At 41.9% G+C, this 25,809-nt stretch overlaps 1 protein-coding gene across 1 annotated transcript in view; it reads right to left on the reverse strand.

Annotated features, from left to right (window-relative positions):
* Positions 1–5,680: 5,680 nt before the first annotated feature.
* LOC126336798 (putative phospholipase B-like 2) overlaps positions 5,681–25,809 on the reverse strand; it is a 147,529-nt gene continuing 127,400 nt past the window's right edge. The window contains exons 7-8 of the mRNA XM_050000835.1: positions 7,635–7,828; positions 5,681–6,182 (exon numbers count right to left, since the gene is read on the reverse strand). Coding sequence (XP_049856792.1) covers positions 5,938–6,182; positions 7,635–7,828 — 439 coding nt within the window. The 3' untranslated portion in view covers positions 5,681–5,937. The remainder of the gene's footprint in view (positions 6,183–7,634; positions 7,829–25,809) is intronic.

A 25,809-nucleotide genomic window follows, 5' to 3' on the forward strand; every position in this document is an offset into this window, starting at 1 on the left:
GAAGTATCCAGATAACCCGGACAGTGTAACACTGTGCCAAGATGTGCTGGCCGTGCACCAAGGCATGTTTAGCCACAGGGTGATCCTCATTACCAACAAACACTGTTTGCCTGTGTCCATTCATGTGAATGGACAGTTTGTTGCTGGTCATTCCCACATAGAAAGCCTCACAGTGTAGGCAGGTCAGTTGGTAAATCAAGTGGGTGCTTTCACACGTGGCTCTTCCTTTGATCGTGTACACCTTCCGGGTTACAGGACTGGAGTAGGTGGTGGTGGGAGGGTGCATAGGACAGGTTTAACACCGGGGGCGGTTGCAAGGGTAGGAGCCAGAGGGTAGGGAAGGTGGTTTGGGGATTTCATAGGGATGAACCAAGAGGTTACGAAGGTTAGGTGGACGGCGGAAAGACTCTCTTGGTGGAGTGGGGAGGATTTAATGAAGGATGGATCTCATTTCGGGGCAGGATTTTAGGAAGTCGTATCCCTGCTGGAGAGCCACATTCAGAGTCTGATCTAGTCCCGGGAAGTATCCTGTCACAAGTGGGGCACTTTTGGGGTTCTTCTGTGAGAGGTTCTGGGTTTGAGGGGATGAGGAAGTGGCTCTGGTTATTTGCTTCTGTACCAGGTCGGGAGGGTAGTTGCGGGATGTGAAAGCTGTTTTCAGGTTGTTGGTGTAATGGTTCAGGGATTCAGGAATGTAGCAGATTCGTTTGCCACGAAGGCCTAGGCTGCAGGGAAGGGACCGTTTGATATGGAATGGGTGGCAGCTGTCATAATGGAGGTACTGTTGCTTGTTGGTGGGTTTGATGTGGACGGATGTGTGAAGCTGGCCATTGGACAGATGGAGGTCAACGTCAAGGAAAGTGGCATGGGATTTGGAGTAGGACCAGGTGAATCTGATGGAACCAAAGGAGTTGAGGTTGGAGAGGAAATTCTGGAGTTGTTCTTCACTGTGAGTCCAGATCATGAAGATGTCGTCAATAAATCTGTACCAAACTTTGGGTTGGCAGACTTGGGTAACCAAGAAGGCTTCCTCTAAGCGACCCATAAACAGGTTGGCATACGAGGGGGCCATCCTGATACCCATGGCTGTTCCCTTTAATTGTTGGTATGTCTGGCCTTCAAAAGTGAAGAAGTTGTGGGACAGGATGAAGCTGGCTAAGGTGACGAGGAAAGAGATTTTAGGTACGGTGGCAGGTGATCGGCGTGAAAGGAAGTGCTCCATTGCAGCGAGGCCCTGGACGTGCGGGATATTTGTGTATAGGGAAGTGGCATCAATGGTTACAAGGATGGTTTCTGGGGGTAACAGACTGGGTAAGGATTCCAGGCGTTCGAGAAAGTGGTTGGTGTCTTTGATGAAGGATGGGAGACTGCGTGTAATGGGTTGAAGGTGTTGATCTACGTAGGCAGAGATACATTCTGTGGAGGCTTGGTAACCAGCTACAATGGGGCAGCCGGGATGTTTGGGTTTGTGAATTTTAGGAAGTAGGTAGAAGGTAGGAGTGCGAGGTATCGGTGGGGTCAGGAGTTTGATGGAGTCAGGTGAAAGGTTTTGTAGGGGGCCTAAGGTTCTGAGGATTCCTTGAAGCTCCGCCTGGACATCAGGAATGGGATTACCTTGGCAAACTTTGTATGTAGAGTTGTCTGAAAGCTGATGCAGTCTCTCAGCCACATACTCCCGACGATCAAGTACCACGGTCGTGGAACCCTTGTCAGCTGGAAGAATGATGATGGATCGGTCAGCTTTCAGATCACGGATAGCCTGGGCTTCGGCTGTGGTAATGTTGGGAGTAGGATTAAGGTTTTTCAAGAAAGATTGAGAGGCAAGGCTGGAAGTGAGAAATTCCTGGAAGCTTTGGAGAGGGTGATTTTGAGGAAGAGGAGGTGGGTCCCGCTGTGATGGAGGATGGAACTGTTCCATATCAAACGGTCCCTTCCCTACAGCCTTGGCCTTCAAGGCAAACGAATCTGCTCCAGTCCTGAATCGCTGAACCATTACACCAACAACCTGAAAACAGCTTTCGCATCCCGCAACTACCCTCTCGACCTGGTACAGAAGCAAATAACCAGAGCCACTTCCTCATCCCCTCAAACCCTGAACCTCTCACAGAAGAACCCCAAAAGTGCCCCACTTGTGACAGGATACTTCCCGGGACTGGATCAGACTCTGAATGTGGCTCTCCAGCAGGGATACGACTTCCTAAAATCCTGCCCCGAAATGAGATCCATCCTTCATTAAATCCTCCCCACTCCACCAAGAGAGTCTTTCCGCCATCCACCTAACCTTCGTAACCTCTTGGTTCATCCCTATGAAATCCCCAAACCACCTTCCCTACCCTCTGGCTCCTACCCTTGTAACTGCCCCTGGTGTAAAACCTGTCCTATGCACCCTCCCACCACCACCTCCTCCAGTCCTGTAACCCCGAACTCTTTGCCTTTACAAATGTCTGCTTGTGTCTGTGTATGTGCGGATGGATGGATGTGTGTGTGTGTGTGTGTGTGTGTGTGTGTGTGTGTGTGTGTGTGTGTGTGTGCGTGCGTGCGTGAGAGTGTACACCTGTCCTTTTTTCCCCCTAAGGTAAGTCTTTCCGCTCCCGGGATTGGAGTGACTCCTTACCCTCTCCCTTAAAATCCACATCCTTTCGTCTTTCCCTCTCCTTCCCTCTTTCCTGAAGAAGCAACCGTCGGTTGCGAAAGCTAGAAATTCTGTGTGTGTGTTTGTGTGCTTTATTTATTGTGCCTATCTACCGCTGCTTTCCCGCTTGGTAAGTCTTGGAATCTGTTTTTAATATATAAGGTCTAATACTCATATTCATTCTTCATTTTTTCTAAAACAAAAATGGTATAGTGGCAAAGTGCATGCTTTGTGATCCAGAGAGTGCAGAATCAAATCCCATTCAGCCCACAACTTTTTTAACTGATTTTTAACCAAGCATTCACTTCTCACAGAAGACGGAATTGCCTCACAAGACATTTGGTTCGAATTCCATGTTAAACTGCAAGTCTCCATTTTCCAATTAGGTTACTGGGTAAGTTTAGGGATGCATATGTAGCTGCAGTAGCATCCAGCCGAAAGATCTGTGAGAGGCCTACCAGGTACACAAGACAGAATTCTCTTTTGCTCGTGCTTGTTAGCTCCAGTGAAGACCTGGCTTCAACTATACAAATATTTTTTAAATCATGGCAGTGTTTGACATCACAAACAACTTCCATCAATGAGGACTTGTAATTTGTTGAACTGAAATGTGTCTTCCAGTACTACATTTTATAACAATTCCTGTAGGCCATTCCTTATAACAATGTCTGCTTGTTGTACATTTGACTATGAGTGAAACAGTTCTTTTTTTTTTAATACTCTGTAGTCACAAAAATGTGAAGTATCTACTGAATGACAAAAACGAATGTTTTTCTTGGAGCAGGCACAACAGACAAAGGAAATGTTTATGCAGTCAGCCACTTCGCAGTAACCACTAGTTTTATTTAGACAGAACTGGGATGGAGTCAGAAATGGTCCCAGCAGGCATACTTGATCAAATTTTTAAAGCATGGCAAAGAAACATGGTAATGCACAAATGACTGGAGCTTAAGAATACTCTTCCGCTGATAAACCTGAAATGAGAGAGAGGTATCAGAAGTTATGTTGTGTGATGATTTCCTGAAAAATGCTTTCCAATGTCTAAAAAATTTATTATTGTAAGGTTGAATCACACTATTAGTTCTGGGCAGAATCCACATTATGTCTACAGATTTTTCATCATCCTCCACAAAAACAGAGGCATTGTTATGTCCAGACCTTGAATCCAATAAAGGGAATGAATTGGTTTCTGCAGATAGTAGGAATAGTTTCGAACAAAATGTTGAAAATCATTCTTTCACATATGTTTCTTACTTCATATAATTCATTCTTCCATTTGCACTGTTTATGCTTCGATTTTATGAAACAAAAATGCCTTTGCACACTAACTTTAAGTGTTTTTTCCCTCCTTTGTTTACCCAATATTTCACTGCCTTTTATTTGTCACTGAAAGCTATTGCAGTACATATGTATGTTCTTAGGCTTGGAAACTATTCTTCTTTGGAACTGGTATTGGCACAACTGATGTCGTCTGAATCACAATTCATGGAATCATCACAGTTATTTCTTATTTCTTCTAACGTATCCACAATTTCAAATGAAATGTTGGTATCATTTGAATGAATTTCAAAGAAATTGACTAACAGGAGAAGTAGGTGATTTCAGCTGGAAATCACATTCTTCATATTTCAGCATTGCTAAAATGATAATGTTAATTGGATTCTACATTATTGTGAAACTGGAAGAAAAAAAGGTACTATTAGCAGGTATGCCTTACGAAAGCACAATAAATATTAATTCAGCTTTATCTGTATTGTCAATACCTACAAATACTGTGAAAAATCAACTGAATTTGTAGTATATATTACTTGAGCAGTTAATTCAGAAGAATAAGAACTGTGTACTGTAGTTTCAGAGAAACTATCATCAAACAGTAACCTGAAATGGCCTTTACAAATTATGGTCAGGATGTGTCATGTTGTTTGTTTACAAATGTACCACCAACCTCAATTGTGTGTGTGCCTAGTTTCGAATGCCATTAGGGGTGTACATTTCTACTGCTGCCTGGCGTGCTACGAATTTGGCAATTTTCACCTTTTTTTTAATACTTGCAGTGCCACTTAGCACCTAATATTTTGACAGTGCATTTCTTTCATTTTCTTCAAGTGTAAAAAATTTCAAGGTACGTTTCAACATGTCTTATTGTACCATTTCCTTGTGAGTGAACTGTGTTCCTTCCTGTCCCTTGCTGCCATTTCCCTATGGGGTACCATCAATCACTGTACATTTGAACTGTCATCAAAAAGGAGTGTCTACTATTTAGCATTTGCCTACTAGACATAGGACTAAGCAGGTTTCCATGCAACAGCGAGGTTATGAAGCCATCAGACTACTTACCTAAATTTTCAGAGTTTCATCAGCATGTGTTATGGAACTTTGAGTTGGGAAGAGTTGGTGCTGTTTGCTTTACTTAGCATGAAGACCCACAACTTGTCTAGTTTCAGTCCAATTTCTTTTCTGTTAAAGTTGTTTTCATTCTTTTGAATTTCTATGGCCTATCTATACATTCTAGTATAGTAATGGTTTGAGTTCAATAAAACCATTGAACTGGAGGATGGTATTTGGTGCTTCCCTGGTCACAGTGCTGCTGCTGATTTACTTGTCTTTCCCAGGTAACAATTGTTTCTCTGTTCCTGAAACTGAGTGTTAATACTTTTTTCTTTTGTAGTTCCTATGTACACTTGACTGCATGCTCAAGGCATTTGATACACTGCTGCTGTAACAAGTGGCAGGCATAGTTCCACTGCAGTGTTCAAATATTGATGCACATTTCTCATTGGTTTAAACACTATTTCAATTCTGTGTCTTCTTAGATCTTGCTGATGTGATTTGTGATTCTTTTTATGAACTGAAAGAAAAATTTTTCTTTAGGAGGTAATACTATAATGTGTGTAACAAGCATAAATGTAAGCATGTGAGTCCTGTCTTACAAGAGATACAGAGAGAAGCTTTATCATTACTCTTTTCATAATGTGTTTCTTATCTTCTTGTACATTACTGAAATTGTTCCATCTGACTGGAATTTATGGAAATTTTTTCTTTTTATGTTGTGTGTGTGTGTGTGTGTGTAATCATAACTACGACATTACAAGAATTAAATCACCTATAGAAACAGAAGCACGTGGATATACTACAACTTTAAATAGGTACTTCCTACAAGAAATCACATTTATTGTTACACAACACAAAAAAAGTTACAAACATTGTAAATGTGGCTTTATAGACAAATCTCTCATCTGCACAACCAACTATCCACTTGACACCACACTCAGAATTTTACTGTATTTAATGTGCACACTACAGTATCAATGACTACTGTGCCAATGCCACTCATGTAGAACTGGCTTGAAAGTCCACCTGTCTGGGTGACCAACATGGCTGATTGTGTCTCCAAAATCAGATTTGCTCCACTGGAATGGAGGCAAGTGAGACCCAGTTGTGGGTCCTGAGACTGACAGAAACTGAAGCTTGGACACTAATGTACTGTTGGTCACCTTGGCGTCAGTTGCACCATGTGAGCGGTGACCCAGACTTGGGAATGGATAGGTACCTGAAATGTGCAAAAATTGTTATAGTGCATAATTTATAGGTATTAAGAAATTTAATTTAAATGTTCAGAAACAATAAGTATAAATTATTACAGTGCAATTACTATGTCTACTTCTTGCAACGGCCTCAAGAATATTTTGCCAAGTAATTACTATCTATGCTTGTTGGCTCTGACTCAAAAATATTTTGCCAAGCCTTTCTGTTTTTAGTGCTCTCTATAGTTAGTAACTATCAAAAATTTTAGGGTCTTCACAAGAGATGAAAATCTCTTTCTCAGTTGACCTGGTGGTCTTTCTCCTCCAAGAGATGATTCTGCCACAATCTCGATGAAGCTGTCTTCTAATGATCTCATTACATGACCATGCCACTTAACCCCATTTAGCTTTTATTTTAGCTAAAATGTTGGGTTCTTTAGCAAGTTCACATGTATCTGTAACTATGTTTAGATCATCTAACACATATACTTCTTAGAAAAAGGGAAAATACAGTGTGAAGTTGGACTGATTTGGTATGAAACCAAAATAAACATGAACCCATTTGGCGAAAAAATAATGCAATACCTTGCCACAAGACTGCAGCAGCACATTCATAATGAGTTGTTGCTGTGAAACTGCAATATCAATAGTTGCCACAACTCACCTACCCTGGTGCCCTGCAGTTACTTTGTACCCAAAATGAAGAAACAGCTCACAGATAAAAAGGAATTCAACTCTTATGACCATCATCATCATCATCATCATCATCATCATCATCATCATCAAGGCAGAGCATGTTTTAGACAAATTAATAATTCCTTTTTTTTCCTTTTTTGAAGAATTAAAAAATCAGTTCTTGGGAAAATGTCTGCACTTAAAAAGGAGGCTTTATTCAAATACTAATTAATTAGTTTTTGAGAAATTGCTTTTTCATTCCTAACCTAGATACTCTATTAACTAGCACCATGTGAAGCTATTTAGAGTGAAGTAGTGGACCTTTACATCTCACCAGTTGATGTATGTGTCAAACTTCTCAACCTGTTTTACATCTTATATGATCTCCATGGCGCACAAGAGCGTGATCAAGTGTTTCTTAGAAAAGAGCAGCTGTCCTTACACATGAAATCGCCTTTTTTTCTATTTTCAATGTACTTGCAGAGGTATTGGCTCACTGGCCTGGATCAGTCCATTCAAATACTTTTCTACACACTTAGATGTTCAAAAGTCATCCTGACAGCATTGTTTTTTATAGTGGCAGCTCAATATTACTCAATACTTTTGCACTCAGATTTTTCCGGTGATGACATACAGACAGACAGTGACAGATTTCTGCCTCCTATGTGAGTTCTGCTAGAGTTGTTGCTGTGGAAGTTCCTGTGTTAGCTCTTTTTACCATTAACATAAACATAATTCAATGATGGATGTGGTAATCATGTAACGCACTAACAACTAACACACAAACATAATGAAGCACTTACCATTTTTGGGATTGAGATCACATCGTGCAGCAATAGCATTCTCTGCACTGTAGGGTGGAGTGCAGTTGCATCTCGAAAGTGGATCATGTTGGTAGTCATTGCTTGTCATCAGGCGCAACATCGAGGGAAGGTTATGAGCTGTCTTAAAGTCACGCTTGAAGATGAGAGCTCGTGGAGTTTTGTCATGAGTGAACCTGCAAGAGTAAGAGTAACTGTTTAATTGGCAACAACTACAATGTACTGTTTAAAAAAGACAAGAAACAATGTAGCATACTTCCCAATTCATAATATGATTTTTTTATTTATGAAGCATTATATTTGTAGCAAGGTAAAACTAAATGATACTCAGTGGCAGGTTGCTGCTGATCACAATAGAAGCTTTTGTCAGATACGTACTATATTAAAAATAATGTCATATTTTACTTTCTTTGTGGCTTAGACTTTAGCAAAATACCCTGTGAAAACCATAAAAAACCTACTGGGTATTAATGAGCAAGATGGTGCAGAGATTAAGACACTGAACTTGAATTGAGGAGAAACAGGGTTAAACCATCCATTTAGCCATCCAGATTTTGGTTTCTCATGCTACCTGTAAATTGATCAAGGTGAATGCCAATATGGTTTCTCTTGAGAATGACGTCACTGACTTTGTTAGTCATCTTTGAAAATGTGAGCTGGTGGTCCACCTTTGATTACCTTGTCACTGATGAGATTACATCAAACCTTCCTTTAGTTGCATTACATTTGAGAAGACACAGTGAGTCAAAGCATGCTCAAGTTTAAATCAAAATAGTAGGAGGCATTTCTGAGCACAGATCATGCCAAAAATGACATTCTTGGTAGTTTATACGTGTATTTACTCTGTTTCAGCTTATAAGGCAGCTGTATTCCAAGGAATTTTACACATAATGACTCATTTAGTGAGTTGCAGTAAGATATATTGCAATTTCTAATGAGATAAAGCAACAGCAATATGAAGAAAGGAATAAGTAGGTTAAAACAAAAACTGGAAATGAAGTTAAAAGAATACAATGGAGTTTCCATTATAATTATGCAATGAAGTGATGGTCTAAAAGGTTTTGGTAAATACAAGAAAGATTTTATTGTTAGAATATATAATCAACAAAGCACTTTCCCATTATAAAGTGGAGAATTCAGACTAACTGTTAAGCTTCTGCAAGTTACTATACAAACTCTAGACACAGGTAGGCGGGCTAATAAGATTGTTTCTACTTCTAAATATATACTCTGTAGGCAACCATAATCCACATGATGAAAGATACTTCGTCTAAATATAATTGACATTTTGTCCTATTTAATTCACATGCGAAATGAGAGAAAAATTACTATATGCCTTGGTGCATTTCATAATCTATTTTATCGTTTTCTTACCACCCCAGACATATTATATTGCAGGCAGCAGAACTATTGCATGGTCTGTCTCTGATATAGAGTTTTGGAGGAACAATGCCATTTTCCTTCCAAAAATTCGCAGCCTAGTCCCTTGAAAATTTCTGTTATACTTCACCAAACGTTCATAATATCTATGAAGTAATTTTATGTGTGTGTTACCACATCTATCTGGTATGGACAGCACAACACAACCGTAGTACTCTACGGCATGCTATAGAAGACTCATTCAATAAATAAACAGATTTATTTTTAAAGAATCTATTACAAGAGTGGAATACAACATTTATTTATTTTTCAATGTAATCCACCTCAAGTACTATGCAGTTATACCAATGCTAGAGAAGTTTCTTAATTCCATATCCAAAGAATTATTGAGGGCATATATGTCACCAGTATGCACTGCTGCCTGAACTGCCTCACCATCAGTGAATCTTGAGCCATAAAGTGCTTCTTTCAGTGGGTTAAAAATGTAATAATCTTAATATGTCATATCTGGGGAATAAGGGTGGGTGTGGCAAGAAGGTGAACTTCAGCTATCCCTGCACGCATCCATGTACCTTCCTTTCATTTCTGATGTCAGATAGTTTCGAACCCACCTTGCACACACTTTCTTGAACATCAGTACATCATGAACAATATGGTGGGCTGATATGACACTATCGTTCATCATTGTTGCAATGTAACTGACTGTAATATGCCCGTTTTCTCCACATCAACTCACGCAGTGTTGTTTCCTATGACTTCACAGACAGAGCACACGGGGCACGACAAATCTTCAACACGTGTTACACCCCATTCAAACTTATCTGCCCACTTGTACACTTGTGTTCAACTCAAACAATTGTCACCTTATTGCACTGTCATCTGACGGTGAATTTCAATTGGTTTCAATCCTTCAGTTAACAGAAATCATGACATTCCACTGCTCAACACTGGTGGAAAGCTGCAAAGGTGCCACCATCTTGTTTCATTGATTCCCATCATCCTGCTGTGAGTCAGGTGTGCTCATCTAGTAATAGTTCTAGAACACCACAAAAAAGAAAGAATCACAAACTTTGTCATAGTTTTGTATTTTTGTACAACTTTTCTGGTTTTTTGTTTAATGGACCTTGTTTCAGTGTTTGATATGCAGTTACCATTATAGATTGGCAATGTAAGGTTTTATCACTTTAATGATATCCCTCTTGCAGGGATGGCTCCTTAACTTCATAACGGGGAGCAGAGGGCTTCATTAAAAGCCTGTCTCTCAAGTGTGCAAACTCAACCTTGGTAGCACAGCTCATATGATAGCTGCTTAGGTCTACAAGTGGTTTACTGAGCCAGTAGTTTAAGGTTTAAACTTACAAAGTCTGATATTAAGAAGTTTCAGAACAGTGATAACTTGTTAGCACCAAAAGTAGCCAATACATATTCAGCAGTAACAATAGTAAATATGATAGATAACCATATATCTTGCAGAAGCCTTTTTAACAGTTTTTGAATTCTTACAATCACCCCCCCCCCCCCCCCTCCCACTCCCACCTACCCCATATATTTACCCCTTAATGGTTTTTGTAGCTGATGATCAAACTAATTTTCAGCTGAATTATTATTACCACAATCACAATATAAGATACATCCCAGAACCTCTCCCCAGAGACCACCTCTCTCTGCACCCCAATCGCTCCTCAATCCTACCTTCCACATGCTTCCTAAAGTCCACACACTCAACCACCCGGGACACCCCATTGTAGATGGTTACTGGGCCCCCACTGAGAGAATCTCTGCTCTAGTAGGCCAATGCCTTCTTCCTGTTCTTTTACCAGATAGTGTCTTGCTCATCACTATTGATGCCACCTCCTCCTATACTAACATCCCTAATGCCCATGGCTATCTAACACTACCTTTCCCAATGCCTGACAGATTCCAAACCTACAACCTACTTCCTAATCGCCATGACCAACTATATCCTCACCTACAATTACCTCTCCTTTAATGGCATTACCTACAAACAAATCTGGAGTATGACCCTGAGCACTCTACACGAATCCTTCAAAAACACCCAGAATCCTAAACCCCTCACATGGTTCAGATTCACTGATGACATCTTACTGATCTGGACTGAGAGTGGGGATGCACACCACATTCCTCCAGAACCTCAATACCTTCTCCCCCAGTTCGCTTTCATCTGGTCATACTCAACCCTTGATGTAGACCTCAATCTCAAAGTAGCCTCATCAGTACCTCTGCCCATACTGAAGCAACCAACCAACAGCAATACCTCCACTTTGACAGCTACCACCTATTTCATACCAAGAAGTCCCTTCAATACAGCTTAGCCACCCATGGCTGTTGCATCTGCAGTGATTAAATATACCAACAGTTTCACTGAGATCTTCACAGACCATATTTACCCTCCCAATGTTATACAAAAACAGGTCTCTCATGCCTTATCCTTTCAATCACACACTACCTCCCAAAGTCCCACGGTCTGGCCACAGAGGAGCATTCCCCTCATGACTCAGTACTACCCAGGACTGGAGAAACTGAATTACATTCTCTGGCAGGGTTCGACTACCTCTCATTGTGCCCTGAAATGAGAAATGTCCTGCCCACTATTCAAAACTTTACCAAGATTTCATGTGACAATTACACCAAAGATGTTTTCTACATGAATGGTATCATAAAAAACTCCAGTCTCATAATAAACTATGTGATCAAAAGTATCCCAACACCTGGCTGAAAATTACTTAAGAGTTCATGGCACGCTCCATCTACATCTACATCTACATCTACATCTACATCCATACTCCGCAAGCCACCTGACGGTGTGTGGCGGAGGGTACCCTGAGTACCTCTATCGGTTCTCCCTTCTATTCCAGTCTCGTATTGTACGTGGAAAGAAGGATTGTCGGTATGCTTCTGTGTGGGCTCTAATCTCTCTGATTTTATCCTCATGGTCTCTTTGCGAGATATACGTAGGAGGGAGCAATATACTGCTTGACTATTCGGTGAAGGTATGTTCTCGAAACTTTAACAAAAGCCCGTACCGAGCTACTGAGCGTCTCTCCTGCAGAGTCTTCCACTGGAGTTTATCTATCATCTCCGTAACGCTTTCGCAATTACTAAATGATCCTGTAACGAAGCGCGCTGCTCTCCGTTGGATCTTCTCTATCTCTTCTATCGACCCTACCTGGTGCGGATCCCACACTGCTGAGCAGTATTCAAGCATTGGGCGAACAAGCGTACTGTAACCTACTTCCTTTGTTGTCGGATTGCATTTCCTTAAGATTCTTCCAATGAATCTCAGTCTGGCATCTGCTTTACCGACGATCAACTTTATATGATCATTCCATTTTAAATCACTCCTAATGAGTACTCCCAGATAATTTATGGAATTAACTACTTCCAGTTGCTGACCTGCTATTTTGTAGCTAAATGATAAGGGACCTATCTTTCTATGTATTCGCATCACATTACACTTGTCTACATTGAGATTCAATTGCCATTCCGTGCACCATGCGTCAATTCGCTGCAGATCCTCCTGCATTTCAGTACAATTTTCCATTGTTGCAACCTCTCGATACACCACAGCATCATCTGCAAAAAGCCTCAGTGAACTTCCGATGTCATCCACCAGGTCATTTATGTAAATTGTGAATAGCAACGGTCCTATGACACTCCCCTGCGGCACACCTGAAATCACTCTTACTTCGGAAGACTTCTGTCCATTGAGAATGACATGCTGCGTTCTGTTATCTAGGAACTCCTCAATCCAATCACACAATTGATCTGATAGTCCGTATGCTCTTACTTTGTTCATTAAACGACTGTGGGGAACTGTGTCAAACGCCTTGCGGAAGTCAAGAAACACGGCATCTACCTGTGAACCCGTGTCTAAGGCCCTCTGAGTCTCGTGAACGAATAGCGAGAGCTGGGTTTCACACGACCGTCTTTTTCGAAACCCATGCTGATTCCTACAGAGTAGATTTCTAGTCTCCAGAAAAGACATTATACTCGAACATAATACGTGTTCCAAAATTCTACAACTGATCGACGTTAGAGATATAGGTCTATAGTTCTGCACATCTGTTTGACGTCCCTTCTTGAAAACGGGGATGACCTGTGCCCTTTTCCAATCCTTTGGAACGCTTCGCTCTTCTAGAGACCTACGGTACATCGCTGCAAGAAGGGGGGCAAGTTCCTTCGCGTACTCTGTGTAAAATCGAACTGGTATTCCATCAGGACCAGCGGCCTTTCCTCTTTTGAGCGATTTTAATTGTTTCTCTATCCCTCTGTCGTCTATTTCGATATCTACCATTTTGTCAACTGTGCGACAATCTAGAGAAGGAACTACAGTGCAGTCTTCCTCTGTGAAACAGCTTTGGAAGAAGACATTTAGTAATTCGGCCTTTAGTCTGTCATCCTCTGTTTCAGTACCATTTTGGTCACAGAGTGTCTGGACATTTTGTTTTGACATAGGACCAAAATTTCTTAGGATTTTCTGCCAAGTCAGTACATAGAACTTTACTTTCGAATTCATTGAAAGCCTCTCGCATAGCCCTCCTCACACTGCATTTCGCTTCGCGTAATTTTTGTTTGTCTGCAAGGCTTTGGCTATGTTTATGTTTGCTGTGAAGTTCCCTTTGCTTCCGCAGCAGTTTTCTAACTCGGTTGTTGTACCACGGTGGCTCTTTCCCATCTCTTACGATCCTGCTTGGCACATACTCATCTAACGCATATTGTACCATGGTTTTGAACTTTGTCCACTGATCCTCAACACTGTCTGTACTTGAGACAAAACTTTTGTGTTGAGCCACCAAGTACTCTGAAATCTGCTTTTTGTCACTTTTGCTAAACAGAAAAATCTTCCTACCTTTTTTAATATTTCTATTTACGGCTGAAATCATCGATGCAGTAACCGCTTTATGATCGCTGATTCCCTGTTCTGCATTAACTGATTCAAATAGTTCGGGTCTGTTTGTCACCAGAAGGTCTAATATGTTATCGCCACGAGTCGGTTTTCTGTTTAACTGCTCAAGGTAGTTTTCAGATAAAGCACTTAAAAATATTTCACTAGATTCTTTGTCCCTGCCACCCGTTATGAACGTCTGAGTCTCCCAGTCTATATCCGGCAAATTAAAATCTCCACCCAGAACTATAACATGGTGGGGAAATCTACTCGAAATATTTTCCAAATTATTCTTCAGGTGCTGAGCCACAACAGCTGCTGAGCCCGGGGGCCTATAGAGACATCCAATTACCATGTCTGAGCCTGCTTTAACCGTGACCTTCACCCAAATCATTTCACAATTCGAATCTCCGTCAATTTCCTTCGATACTATTGCACTTCTTATCGCTATAAACACGCCTCCCCCTTCACTGTCCAGCCTATCTCTGCGGTATACATTCCAATCCGAGTTTAGCATTTCATTACTGTTTACGTCTGGTTTCAGCCAACTTTCTGTTCCTAGTACTATATGGGCGTTGTGACCGTTTATTAATGAGAGCAGTTCTGGGACCTTTCTATAGACGCTCCTGCAGTTTACTATAAGCACATTAATATTGTTATTCCTTGTTGCATTTTGCCTACTGCCTTGCCGCGTCTCAGGAGGCGTCTTGTCGGGCCTAGGGAGGGAATTCTCTAACCTAAAAAAACCCCATGTGCACTCCACACGTACTCCGCTACCCTCGTAGCCGCTTCCGGCGTGTAGTGCACGCCTGACCTATTCAGGGGGACCCTACATTTCTCCACCCGATAGCGGAGGTCGAGAAATTTGCACCCCAGCTCTCCGCAGAATCGTCTGAGCCTCTGGTTTAAGCCTTCCACTCGGCTCCAAACCAGAGGACCGCGATCGGTTCTGGGAACGATACTACAAATAGTTAGCTCTGATTCCACCCCGCGAGCGAGGCTTTCCGCCTTCACCAACTCCGCCAGCCGCCTGTACGAACTGAGGATGACCTCTGAACCCAGACGGCAGGAGTCATTGGTGCCGACATGAACAATAATTTGCAGTCGGGTGCACCCAGTGCTCTCTATCGCCGCCGGTAGGGCCTCCTCCACATCTCGGATGAGACCCCCCGGCAAGCAGACAGAGTGAACACTGGCCTTCTTCCCCGACCTTTCCGCTATTTCCCTAAGGGGCTCCATCACCCGCCTAACGTTGGAGCTCCCAATAACTAATAAACCCCTCCCCCCATGTGCCTGCTCGGACCTTGCTGAAGGAGCAGCCACATGTCCACTCACAGGCAGAGCGGGCGATGCCACACGGCCAGCCTCCACATTGACCCTCCGCCTCGTGCGCCGCGAACGCCGCTGAACCCGCCACTCCCCTTGGGGAGAGGGTGGCCCAACCGCGCCCGGTACCCGCGAAGATGTCCCGACAGCAGGGACAGTGGGTGAAGCATGTAACACCTGGGGTGTACCTTGCGACGCACCAGACTCCCCACTGCCGCTACACTCCGAGGCAGCAGCCTGAAGACGGCTGACCGCGGCCATCAACACGCTCAGCTGTTCGCGAAGAGTGGCCAGCTCCTCCTGCGTCCGTACACAGCAGCCACACATCCTATCCATCCTAAGAAGTCAATTTACTATAGAGTGTTAATAAACTTTTAAATAGACTGCTAATTCACTAAAGGCGGTTGATTATTGACTAAAGTGTGATTGCTAACCACTCCTTGTAGAAAACAAGGAAAATAGCACTACCTGTCTCTGGACTGTATTCAAAACAAACACTAACACTACTAGCACTATGGCTGACTAAAGGGACTCTCTGACTGTATTCAAAACAAACACGAGATCTATGGAACACTTAATAGCACTCTACTATTAAAGCTTCCTAAAAGCAAAAACACGCAGAAGAAGAAGTGACAAGTAAGAAAAATACAGTTAATACTTAAATTAAGGTAGCTCGCTGCACAGCAGACGTGAAGCAGACGGCGGTTAGGAATTCAATATAGTGTTGGCCCAACCTTAGCCTTGATAACAGCCTCCACTCTCACAGGCATATGTTCAGTCAGGTTCTGGAAGGTTTCTTGGGAAATGGCAACCCATTCTTCATGGAGTGCTGCACTGAGAAGAGGTATCGATGTCCATCGGTGTGGCCTGGCATGAAGTCGGTGTTACAAAACATCCCAAAGGTGTTCTATAGGATTCAGGTCAGGATTCTGTGCAGGCCAGTCCATTACAAGGATGTGTTATTTTCATGTAACCACTTCGCCACAGGCCGTGCATTACGTACAGGTGCTTGATCATGCTGAAAGATGCAATGGCCATCCCCGAATTGCTCTTCGACAGTGGGAAGCAAGAAGGTGTTTAAAACATCAATGTAGGCCTGTGCTGTGATAGTGCCACACGAAACAACAAGGGGTGTAAGCCCCTTCCATGAAAAACATGACCACATCATAACACCACCGTCTTCGAATTTTGTGTTTGGCATTACACACACTGGCAGATGACATTCACCAGGCATTTGCCACACCCACACCCGGCCATCGGATCGCCACGTTGTGTACTGTGATTCTTCACTCCACACAACATTTTTCCAATGTTAGAAAGTCCAATGTTTACGCTTCTTAAACCAAGCAAGGTGGTGTTTGGCATTTACCGGCATGATGTGTGGCTTATGAGCAGCAGCTCGACTATGAAATCCAAGTTTTCTCACTGTCTGCCTGTCGTAGCACTTGTAGTGTATCCTGATGCAGTTTGGAATTCCTGTGTGATGGTCTGAGCAGATGGCTGCCTATTATACATTACAACCCTAGTCAACTGTCGGCGGTCTGTCAGTCAATAGCCTGTACGCTTTTGTGCTGTGCGTGTCCCTTCATGCTTCCACTTCAAATCAGAAACAGTGGACCTAGGGGTGTTTAGGAGTGTGGAAATCTCTCGTACAGACATATAACACAAGTGACACCAAATCACCTGACTACGTTCGAAGTCTGAGTTCCGTGGAGCGAAGCTGTCTAATGACTACTAAGGTCGCAGATATGGCAGTATGTGGCAGCACAATGCACCTAATATGAAAAACCTAAGTTTTGTGGATGTCCGGATATTTTGATCACATAGTGTACTTCATTGTTTATCCATTTATCAGTAATCCTTATTCATTTCTGATGGTAAAAAAACCATTAGTGAGGAATCGCAAGACAAAAGAAAGACAGGAAATACGTACATCTAATTCGAGGTGCACATCCTGGCAATCACCTTCATCACCAGCACCTTCATCAGAGCTTAGGAGTTTAAGCCTGTTTTGGATATTTATGAATCTGCCATTTTTTTTAGATATCTCTGTCTTTTTTGAGGTACTAATTTTTACTTCCCAGTTGTTTTGTGTACCAAGATGCAGACATGTAAAAATTTCACCATTGCTAAATAATGATCTTATAGAATATGAAACTACCGACCTGTGTTACATCACAATTCCATCTCAAAAATTATAGGAAAGCCTCTATTTCAGGCCTTTAAGTTTCATAAATTAATATTCTCCTCTACTGTACAACAATATGGTGTTAGAAAGTGTAAATCTACACAGAGAGCAATTTTAAAGCAGCCTTCAGTGTCCTGGACCATAACATTTTGCTCAAAAAACTTGAAAGATGAGAAGTAAGAGGTGTAACGCATAGCTGGTTGGGTTCTCACCCTAAAAGCTGCAGGCAGAAGGTAGCACTTCAATATGAATTTAACATTAATAATAAAACAAGAAATAACTGATTGCTTTATAGCAAATTACCAATTAAACGTGGCCTACTACAGGGCTCAATTTTGGATTCACTACTCTTCTTGATTTATGTGGACAACTTTGTTGAATATATGTATCCCCAAAAAGCTATCCTATTTGCAGATGACACCACCCCAGAAACCTTGCAGTTAACAACAGAAAGTTCTATAAAAAGACGTTGAATGATTCACCTAAAACAAACTTATTGTAAATACAAAAAAAGTGTGTGTGTGTGTGTGTGTGTGTGTGTGTGTGTGTGTGTGTGTGTGTATGTGTGTGTGTATGTGTATGTGTCAGATTTCATTTATGCCCTCCATCTAATAAACTGTCTGTTCAAGCAAAATTAAAAAATGATCCATTAGAAAATGTGTCACTAAATTTTTGGGTCTGTGGGTTCAAAAAGACTAAGTGAGACACACATATAAATAACTTATCTACAAAACTCTCATTCATGTGCTATCGTTTAAGAATATTAAAGTCTACAACAAGCAAAACAACAGTACTGCAGGCATACTATGCACATGTCCACTCACTGCTTAAATATGGGATCATTTTCTGGGGACACTCAACTCACAGCATAAAGGTGTTTTAGAATGCAAGAAAGAGCTCTAAGAACAAGTTGCAACCTTAAAAAGATGGAGACCTGTATGTTTCATTTTACTGAGGTTGGTGGTCTGAATGTCCCAAGCTAATTCATTTATGAACCTATCTTGTTCACTGGAGACTACCTCTTGAAAACAGGCAAGCTACTACATAATAAAAATGTACACAACTATTGTTGTTGGAAAAAAAATCTATACCATCAATATCACAGAACAGAGCCCATCAGAGAAGCATAATTAACATTAGTATTATACTACACAATAAGATACAAGAGGACATAAAACTTGCTGTGTATCCAATATTTAGAATTAAACTAAAGACATGTCTAATGAAGCACTGTTTCTGTTCTGTAAAAGAATTTCTGGATATGTAAGAAAAATTAAATTGTAATAATAGGTACCCAATTTTAATTTACCTTCTATGTGTTAATACCATATGCCATTGCTATTTTTCTTCAACCTGTCTAACATCAATTGTACAAGGTGTGCAACTTTGCTTCTGCCATATTTTCCCCAACATTTGAGGCTTTAATGAAACAAAATGGTTACACATGTATCATTCAAAGTATTATCCATTGCTGGCCAGTACTTTCTCCCATCTTTTGGGCGGCATACGAATCCCACATCGTAAAAATTGTTCATCTTTTGAAGTGATCAACGAATCGATCCAATTTGTGACTCCTTCATGAGATTGGAAGTGTTGGTCAGCCAGAATATGCGCCATTGATCTAAACAGGTGATAGTCAGAGGGAGCAATGTCTGGAGAACATGGCGGTGAGGTAGGCATGCTCAACATGCATACTAACCTTACATCCGCAGAAAGAACTGCTGTCCACCATCTAAAAACTGATCCCGATCTTATAATCCTACCTGCAGACAAAGGCTCCACCACCATAGTTTTGAACCGCAAGGATTACGTGGGAGAAGGACTCCGTCGGCTGTCAGATACTTCCTCCTACAAACCATGCCACAGTGATCCCATTTCAGCAATCCAGCAGGATCTCCAGTCACTACTGAAATCCTTAGGCCCATCCCAGAATCTCTCCCCTGAGTCCATCTCTCTTCTTACCTCTACCACTCCCCGCACTCCCATCTCCTACATGCTTCCTAACATCCATAAACCCAACCACCCAGGACACTCCATTGTGGCCGGTTACTGTGCCCCCACTGATAGAAAATCTGTTCTCGTAGACCAACACCTTCAACCTATTACCTGGAACCTATCCTCCTATATAAAAGATTTCGTCAACCGACTCTCCACAGTTCCTCTCCCTTTACCACACGGTGCCCTGCTCATCACTATTGATGCCACCTCCCTGTACACTAACATTCCTAATGCCCATGACCTTACTGCTATCCAACACTACCTTTTCAGATTCCAAACCAACAACCTCCTTCCTTGTCTCCATGGCCAGCTATATCCTCACCCACAATTACTTCTCCTTTGAAGGCATTACCTACAAACAAATCCGCAGTATGGCTATGGGCACCCACATAGCACTATCCTATGCTAACTTATTCATGGGCCATCTAGAGGAATCCTTCCTAAAAACCCAGAATCCTAAACCCATCACCTGGTTCAGATTCATTGATGACATCTTTGCTATCTGGATTGAAGGTGAGGACACCTTATTCACAGTCCTCCAGAACCTCAACAACTTCTCCCCCATTTTCTTCACCTGGTCCTACTCAACCCAACAAGCCATCTGCCTAGATGTTGACCTCTGCTTCAGAGAGGGCTACATCAGTACCTCCATCCATATCAAACCTACTAACCATCAGAAATACCTCCAATTCGACAGCTGCCACCCGTTTCATACCAAGAAGTCCCTTCCGTACAGCCTAGCCACCTGTGGTCATCACATCTGCAGTGACAAGCAGACCCTCTCTAAATATACTGAGAGTCTCACTGAAGCCTTCACTGACCATAATTAACCTCCCAACATTGTACAAAAACAAATCGCCTGTGCCTTATCTTCCCAGTCTCCCACCACCTCCCAAAGTCCCACAGTCCGGCCACAGAGGAGCAATCCCCTCATAACTCAGTACCATCTGGGACTGGAGCAACTGAATTACATTCTCCGCCAGGGTTTTGATTACCTCTCGTCATGCCCTCAAATGAGAAATGTCCTACCCACTATCCTTCCCATCCCTCCTACCGTGGTATTCCGCTGTCCACTGAACCTACACAATATACTTGTCCATCCTTACACAACCCCTGCCCCCAACCCTTACCTCATGGTTCATACCCCTGAAATAGGCCTAGATGCAAGGCCTGTCCCATACATCCTCCTACAACCACCTACTCCAGTCCGGTCACTAACACTACCTATCACATCAAAGACAGGGCTATCTGTGAAACCAGTCATGGGATCTACAAGTTAAGCTGTAACCACTGTGCTGCATTCTATGTAGGCATGACAACCAACAAGCTGTCTGTCTGCAGGAACGGCCACCAACAAACTGTGGCCAAAAAACAAGTGGACCATTCTGTAGCTGAACAAGCTGCCAAACATGATAACCTGCATCTCAATGACTGCTTCACAGCCTGTGCCATAGGGATCCTTCCCACCAACACCAGCTTTTCTGAATTGCGCATGTGGGAACTTTTCCTACAATACAGCCTACGTTCCCGTAACCCTCCTGGCCTCAACCTTCGTTAGTCACTGTCCTCACCCATCCAGCCCCCTCCCTGTTCCCATTCCAGCACTACACAGCCATCATTTCACCACCACACCCAGTCTTTTACTTCTTTCATTTTATTTCTCTCCTTTCCCCTTCCCCCTCTGCACCTTCTCTCCTACCCTCCATCTAAACTGCAACACTTCACTGTCCGCCACTCCCACAATACTACCCCTCTCCTTTCCCATCACAGCTTCCTCCTTACCCCCACCCTCTCCCACCATGCACTGATGCTGCTGCTCGCAGTCAGTGTAGTTTCAGCTCTCTGAGACTGCAGATGTGTGTGCAAGTTGCGTTTGTGTGTGTGTGTGTGTGTGTGTGTGCGCGCATCTACTGCTGACAAAGATCTTAATGGCTGAAAGCTATGATTGTGTGAAGCTTTTTATTGTGCCTATCGCGGCTCAGCATCTCCGCTATATGGTGAGTAGCAACTTTCCTTCTCTCATATTGTTAAATTCCATCTTGGATTTTCCATTTTTTAGTTCTAGATATTTTGATAAAGTTGTTTTATTTGAAAGAGAATTGCTTTATGATTACAATGGTATCCTCAGATTGTACATATCTGCCAAAGTGCTTTTACTGCCGCCTTTTGAATTTCTTTTATAATTTACTGAAAAATTTTTTTTTGTCAAAAATGCCGATACAGTAAAGTTAGATTTTTTTCTGTTCATTAGTAACATGTAGCACCATATTCTCTGTAAAGGAGAGGTTCCACTTCTATGTTAGACAGGTTTTTTTTTTAACTTTCAAGAGTAATGTCTTCAATGAAGTTGTTTCTTACTAATTTCTTTGTTACAGAGTTCATTTGTATAGTTGAAGTTAATTCTTATCACTTTCTTTGTTGCGGTTATTTATTTCCACTTTCATTGTTGCATATATTTTTTACACTTTGTTGTAGTTTCTTGTCAATTTCTTTGTCTTGGTTGTTCTTTACAGGTTTCTGTATTGTAGTTGTTCAGTGGTGATTTGTTTACTGAAGAAGCTTCTAAGAAATCTGAGACCATCCAGTGAGTTCTGTGTTTTTGTGAGGAATTTACCAGTTGACACAGTTGCAGTGTGTTTTCTCAGAAGGACTGTTTGAAATGTCTTCTGATTGGGGCCACAGGAGAGTGAAGTGTGCTGACTATTTGCGTATCCATAGAAGAGTGATATACAGGGTGTTACGAAAAGGTACGGCCAAACTTTCAGGAAACATTCCTCACACACAAAGAAAGAAAATATGTTATGTGGACATGTGTACGGAAATGCTTACTTTCCATGTTAGAGCTCATTTTATTACTTCTCTTCAAATCACACTAATCATGGAATGGAAACACACAGCAACAGAACGTACCAGTGTGACCTCAAACACTTTGTTACAGAAATGTTCAAAATGTCCTCCATTAGCGAGGGTACATGCATCCACCATCCATCACATGGAATCCCTGATGCGCTGATGCAGCCATGGAGAATGACATGTTGTATCACAGCCGTCCACAATACCAGCACAAAGAGTCTCTACATTTGGTACCGGGGTTGTGTAGACAAGAGCTTTCAAATGCCCCCATAAATGCAAGTCAAGAGGGTTGAGGTCAGGAGAGCATGGAGGCCATGGAATTGGTCCGCCCCTACCAATCCATCGGTCACTGAATCTGTTGTTGAGAAGCATACGAACACTTCGACTGAAATGTGCAGGAGCTCCATCGTGCATGAACCACATGTGTCGTACTTGTAAAGGCACATGTTCTAGCAGAACAGGTAGAGTATCCCATATGAAATCATGATAACATGCTCCATTGAGCGTAGGTGGAAGAACATGGGGACCAATCAAGACATCACCAACAATGCCTGCCCAAACATTCACAGGAAATCTGTGTTGATGACGCGATTGCACAATTGCATGCAGATTCTCGTCAGCCCACACATGTTGATTTTGAAAATTTACAATTTGATCATGTTGGAATGAAGCCTCATCTGTAAAGAGAACATATGCACTGAAATGCACATTGTTGGATGAACCATTCGCACAAGTGTACCCGTGGAGGCCAATCAGCTGCTGTAGTGCCTGCACAAGCTGTACATGGTACGGAAACAACTGGTTCTCCTGTAGCACTCTCCATACAGTGACGTGGTCAATGTTACCTCATACAGCAGCAACTTCTCTGACGCTGACATTAGGGTTATCGTCAACTGCATGAAGAATTGCCTCGTCCATTGCAAGTGTCCTCGTCGTTCTACGTCTTCCCCAGTCACTAGTCATAGGCTGGAATGTTCCGTGCTCCCTAAGATGCCGATCAATTGCTTCGAACATCTTCCTGTCGGGACACCTTTGTTCTGGAAATCTGTCTCGATACAAACATACCGCACCACGGCTATTGCCCCTTGCTAATCCATACATCAAATGGGCATCTGCCAACTCTGCATTTGTAAACATTGCACTGACTACAAAACCACGTTCGTGATGAACACTAAGCTGTTGATGGTACGTACTGATGTGCTTGATGCTAGTACTGTAGAGCAGTGAGTCGCATGTCAACACAAGCACCGAAGTCAACATTACCTTCCTTCCATTGGGCCATCTGATGGTGAATCGAGGAAGTACAGTACATACTGACGAAACTAAAATGAGCTCTAACATGAAAATTAAGTGTTTCCGGACACATGCCCACATAACATCTTTTCTTTATTTGTGTGTAAGGAATGTTTCCTGAAAGTTTGGCCATACCTTTTTGTAACACCCTGTATAAGACAAACAAAAAACAGACTTTGTTCAGGTTGGGAATAAGTGCTCTCATTTGAAGACTCTTTCAAAGTAAAGATGTTTCCAGTGATGACTTTGTGTTCTAAATGTTTTGACAGAACAACAACAATGATAGTATCTGAACAAGATGAAGCCTTCCATAGGGCACACGATGCAGATTTTGCATCAATAGAGGGAGAATTAAATACCCCGAATAAGCCAACTACAGAGTAAGGTGTTAGCCCTTTTAAGAAACTGTGATCAGTGAAGTCAAGTCAAATCATAAGCTCTATGCATCAAGAAAGTACAGAGAATTACTAAAGCTATGGATGAATACACTACAGCAAAACTGACTACACTCTTCAAAGTAGAAATTCGATCTTCAGAAGAAAATGAACCAAAGCACTCTTGCACCTCTTGCCAAGAGTTTTTCACAAATATCAATTCAGTTGTTGAATACTGTGCATCCTACAGTGAAAGGGTGCAAGTTTTAACTATTATTCCAGAGACATTTTCAGAGTAAACAATTTTGATCCACGTTTCATCAGTATCAAAGTACATGGTAGACAAATCAAGAAATGTGAGGTCTGTAAAAGGAATCTTTGGAAGACCAGATCCCTATTATAGTCATCCTGTAGAAGCAGCTGAAGTCCAAATAGAGCAGTCATTTTATCTAGATGATAAATGAGACTGTTCTCTCCAGAGTGACAACAAAAAAGACACTTTAACTGTAAGAGCTGAAGCTCAAAAAGTTGTAAAAGTGAAGAGGTACATGACTCTCAGTATTAAAGAAACTTTTGCAATTTATAAGAGAAACTATACAACTTCACATATTGGAAGATCAAAATTTTATGCACTACAACCTATGTGTGTAGTTCCATATCCACCTAGAGATGTCTGTTTATGTGTGTACTGCACGAATTTTGAACTTTGTGTGGCAACTCTGAAGAACTTATTGGAGCATGTGACATATGACACCTGGGTTGGGAGTGTGCAGTCATTAATAGTCTGTGACGTAAAGCGAGAGTCTTGATTGTTTCAAAATGTGGTGACTGTCCTGGAAAGTGAGGACTGTCTTTACAGACACGTGGCCTGAAAGACATAGCAGATAACTCTGCAGAAATTACATCTGTGACAATTAAGAAAACTGTTGCCTTTGACAGTTTCTTTGATGAACTTGATAAATGGTCAGTGAAATCAGTAACACACCAGCATCTGAAGAAATTTCAACAACAATACATTGCAGTAGTGAAAGGGTGAATAAGGGCTGAAGAACTATGTTTAGTGCTTCACTGTGATTTTGCTGAGGACTGGTCTGTAAGTCTCCCACAAGGAGTACAAGGGTATCATTGGAGTATTGACCAGGTTTCAATTTTTACCAGAGTGACGTATTTCCAAAACAAGACCATAAGTTTTGCAGAAATAAGTGATGATACAGGACATGAGTCAGAAGATGCTTTGCTAGCAAAGTGAAAAATTCTTTAACTGCAAACATGGGCAAACAAGAAAATTATTTCTAATGGTGCTCCTAGTCATTCTAAAAATCATTACTAGCTGTATGAATTGAGTAAGTCGCTTGTGCTAACTGACTGGGTATACAGTGCTACAGGTCACGGGAAGGGGCCTGTGATGGTGTAGGAGGCCTGCTGAAGCACCATGCTACAAAACAATCTTTCCAGACCAAATACAGCTGTGATTCAGTATGCTGAGGATTTTATGAAAGTCATGAAATCTTGTATGTCCACAGTCCTCATTCTTTTGTCCAAAGAAGAAATCAAAGAATGGTCCAAATAAACTACTCCTGTGAAAGGAATTCAGAAAACACATTTTCGGGCTCAAAGTGATGTGCAAACTCATATTGCACACACTTTTAAAGAGCAAGAAAGCAGAAATGTGTTCATTCAGCCAACACCACAGAAACAGCAGGATAACCTGAGAAGGGGGAGGTTTGTGGCCTGGTTGTATGACTGTGACTGGTGGATTGCACAGATTGTAGACACCAGTTATTAGTTAAACGAAATTGTAGAGAACTTTATGCTACCACAAGGACCAACTGCTGGATA

Source organism: Schistocerca gregaria, chromosome 1 (genome assembly GCF_023897955.1).
Source record: "Schistocerca gregaria isolate iqSchGreg1 chromosome 1, iqSchGreg1.2, whole genome shotgun sequence".
In the NCBI taxonomy this organism is placed as follows: domain Eukaryota; kingdom Metazoa; phylum Arthropoda; class Insecta; order Orthoptera; family Acrididae; genus Schistocerca; species Schistocerca gregaria.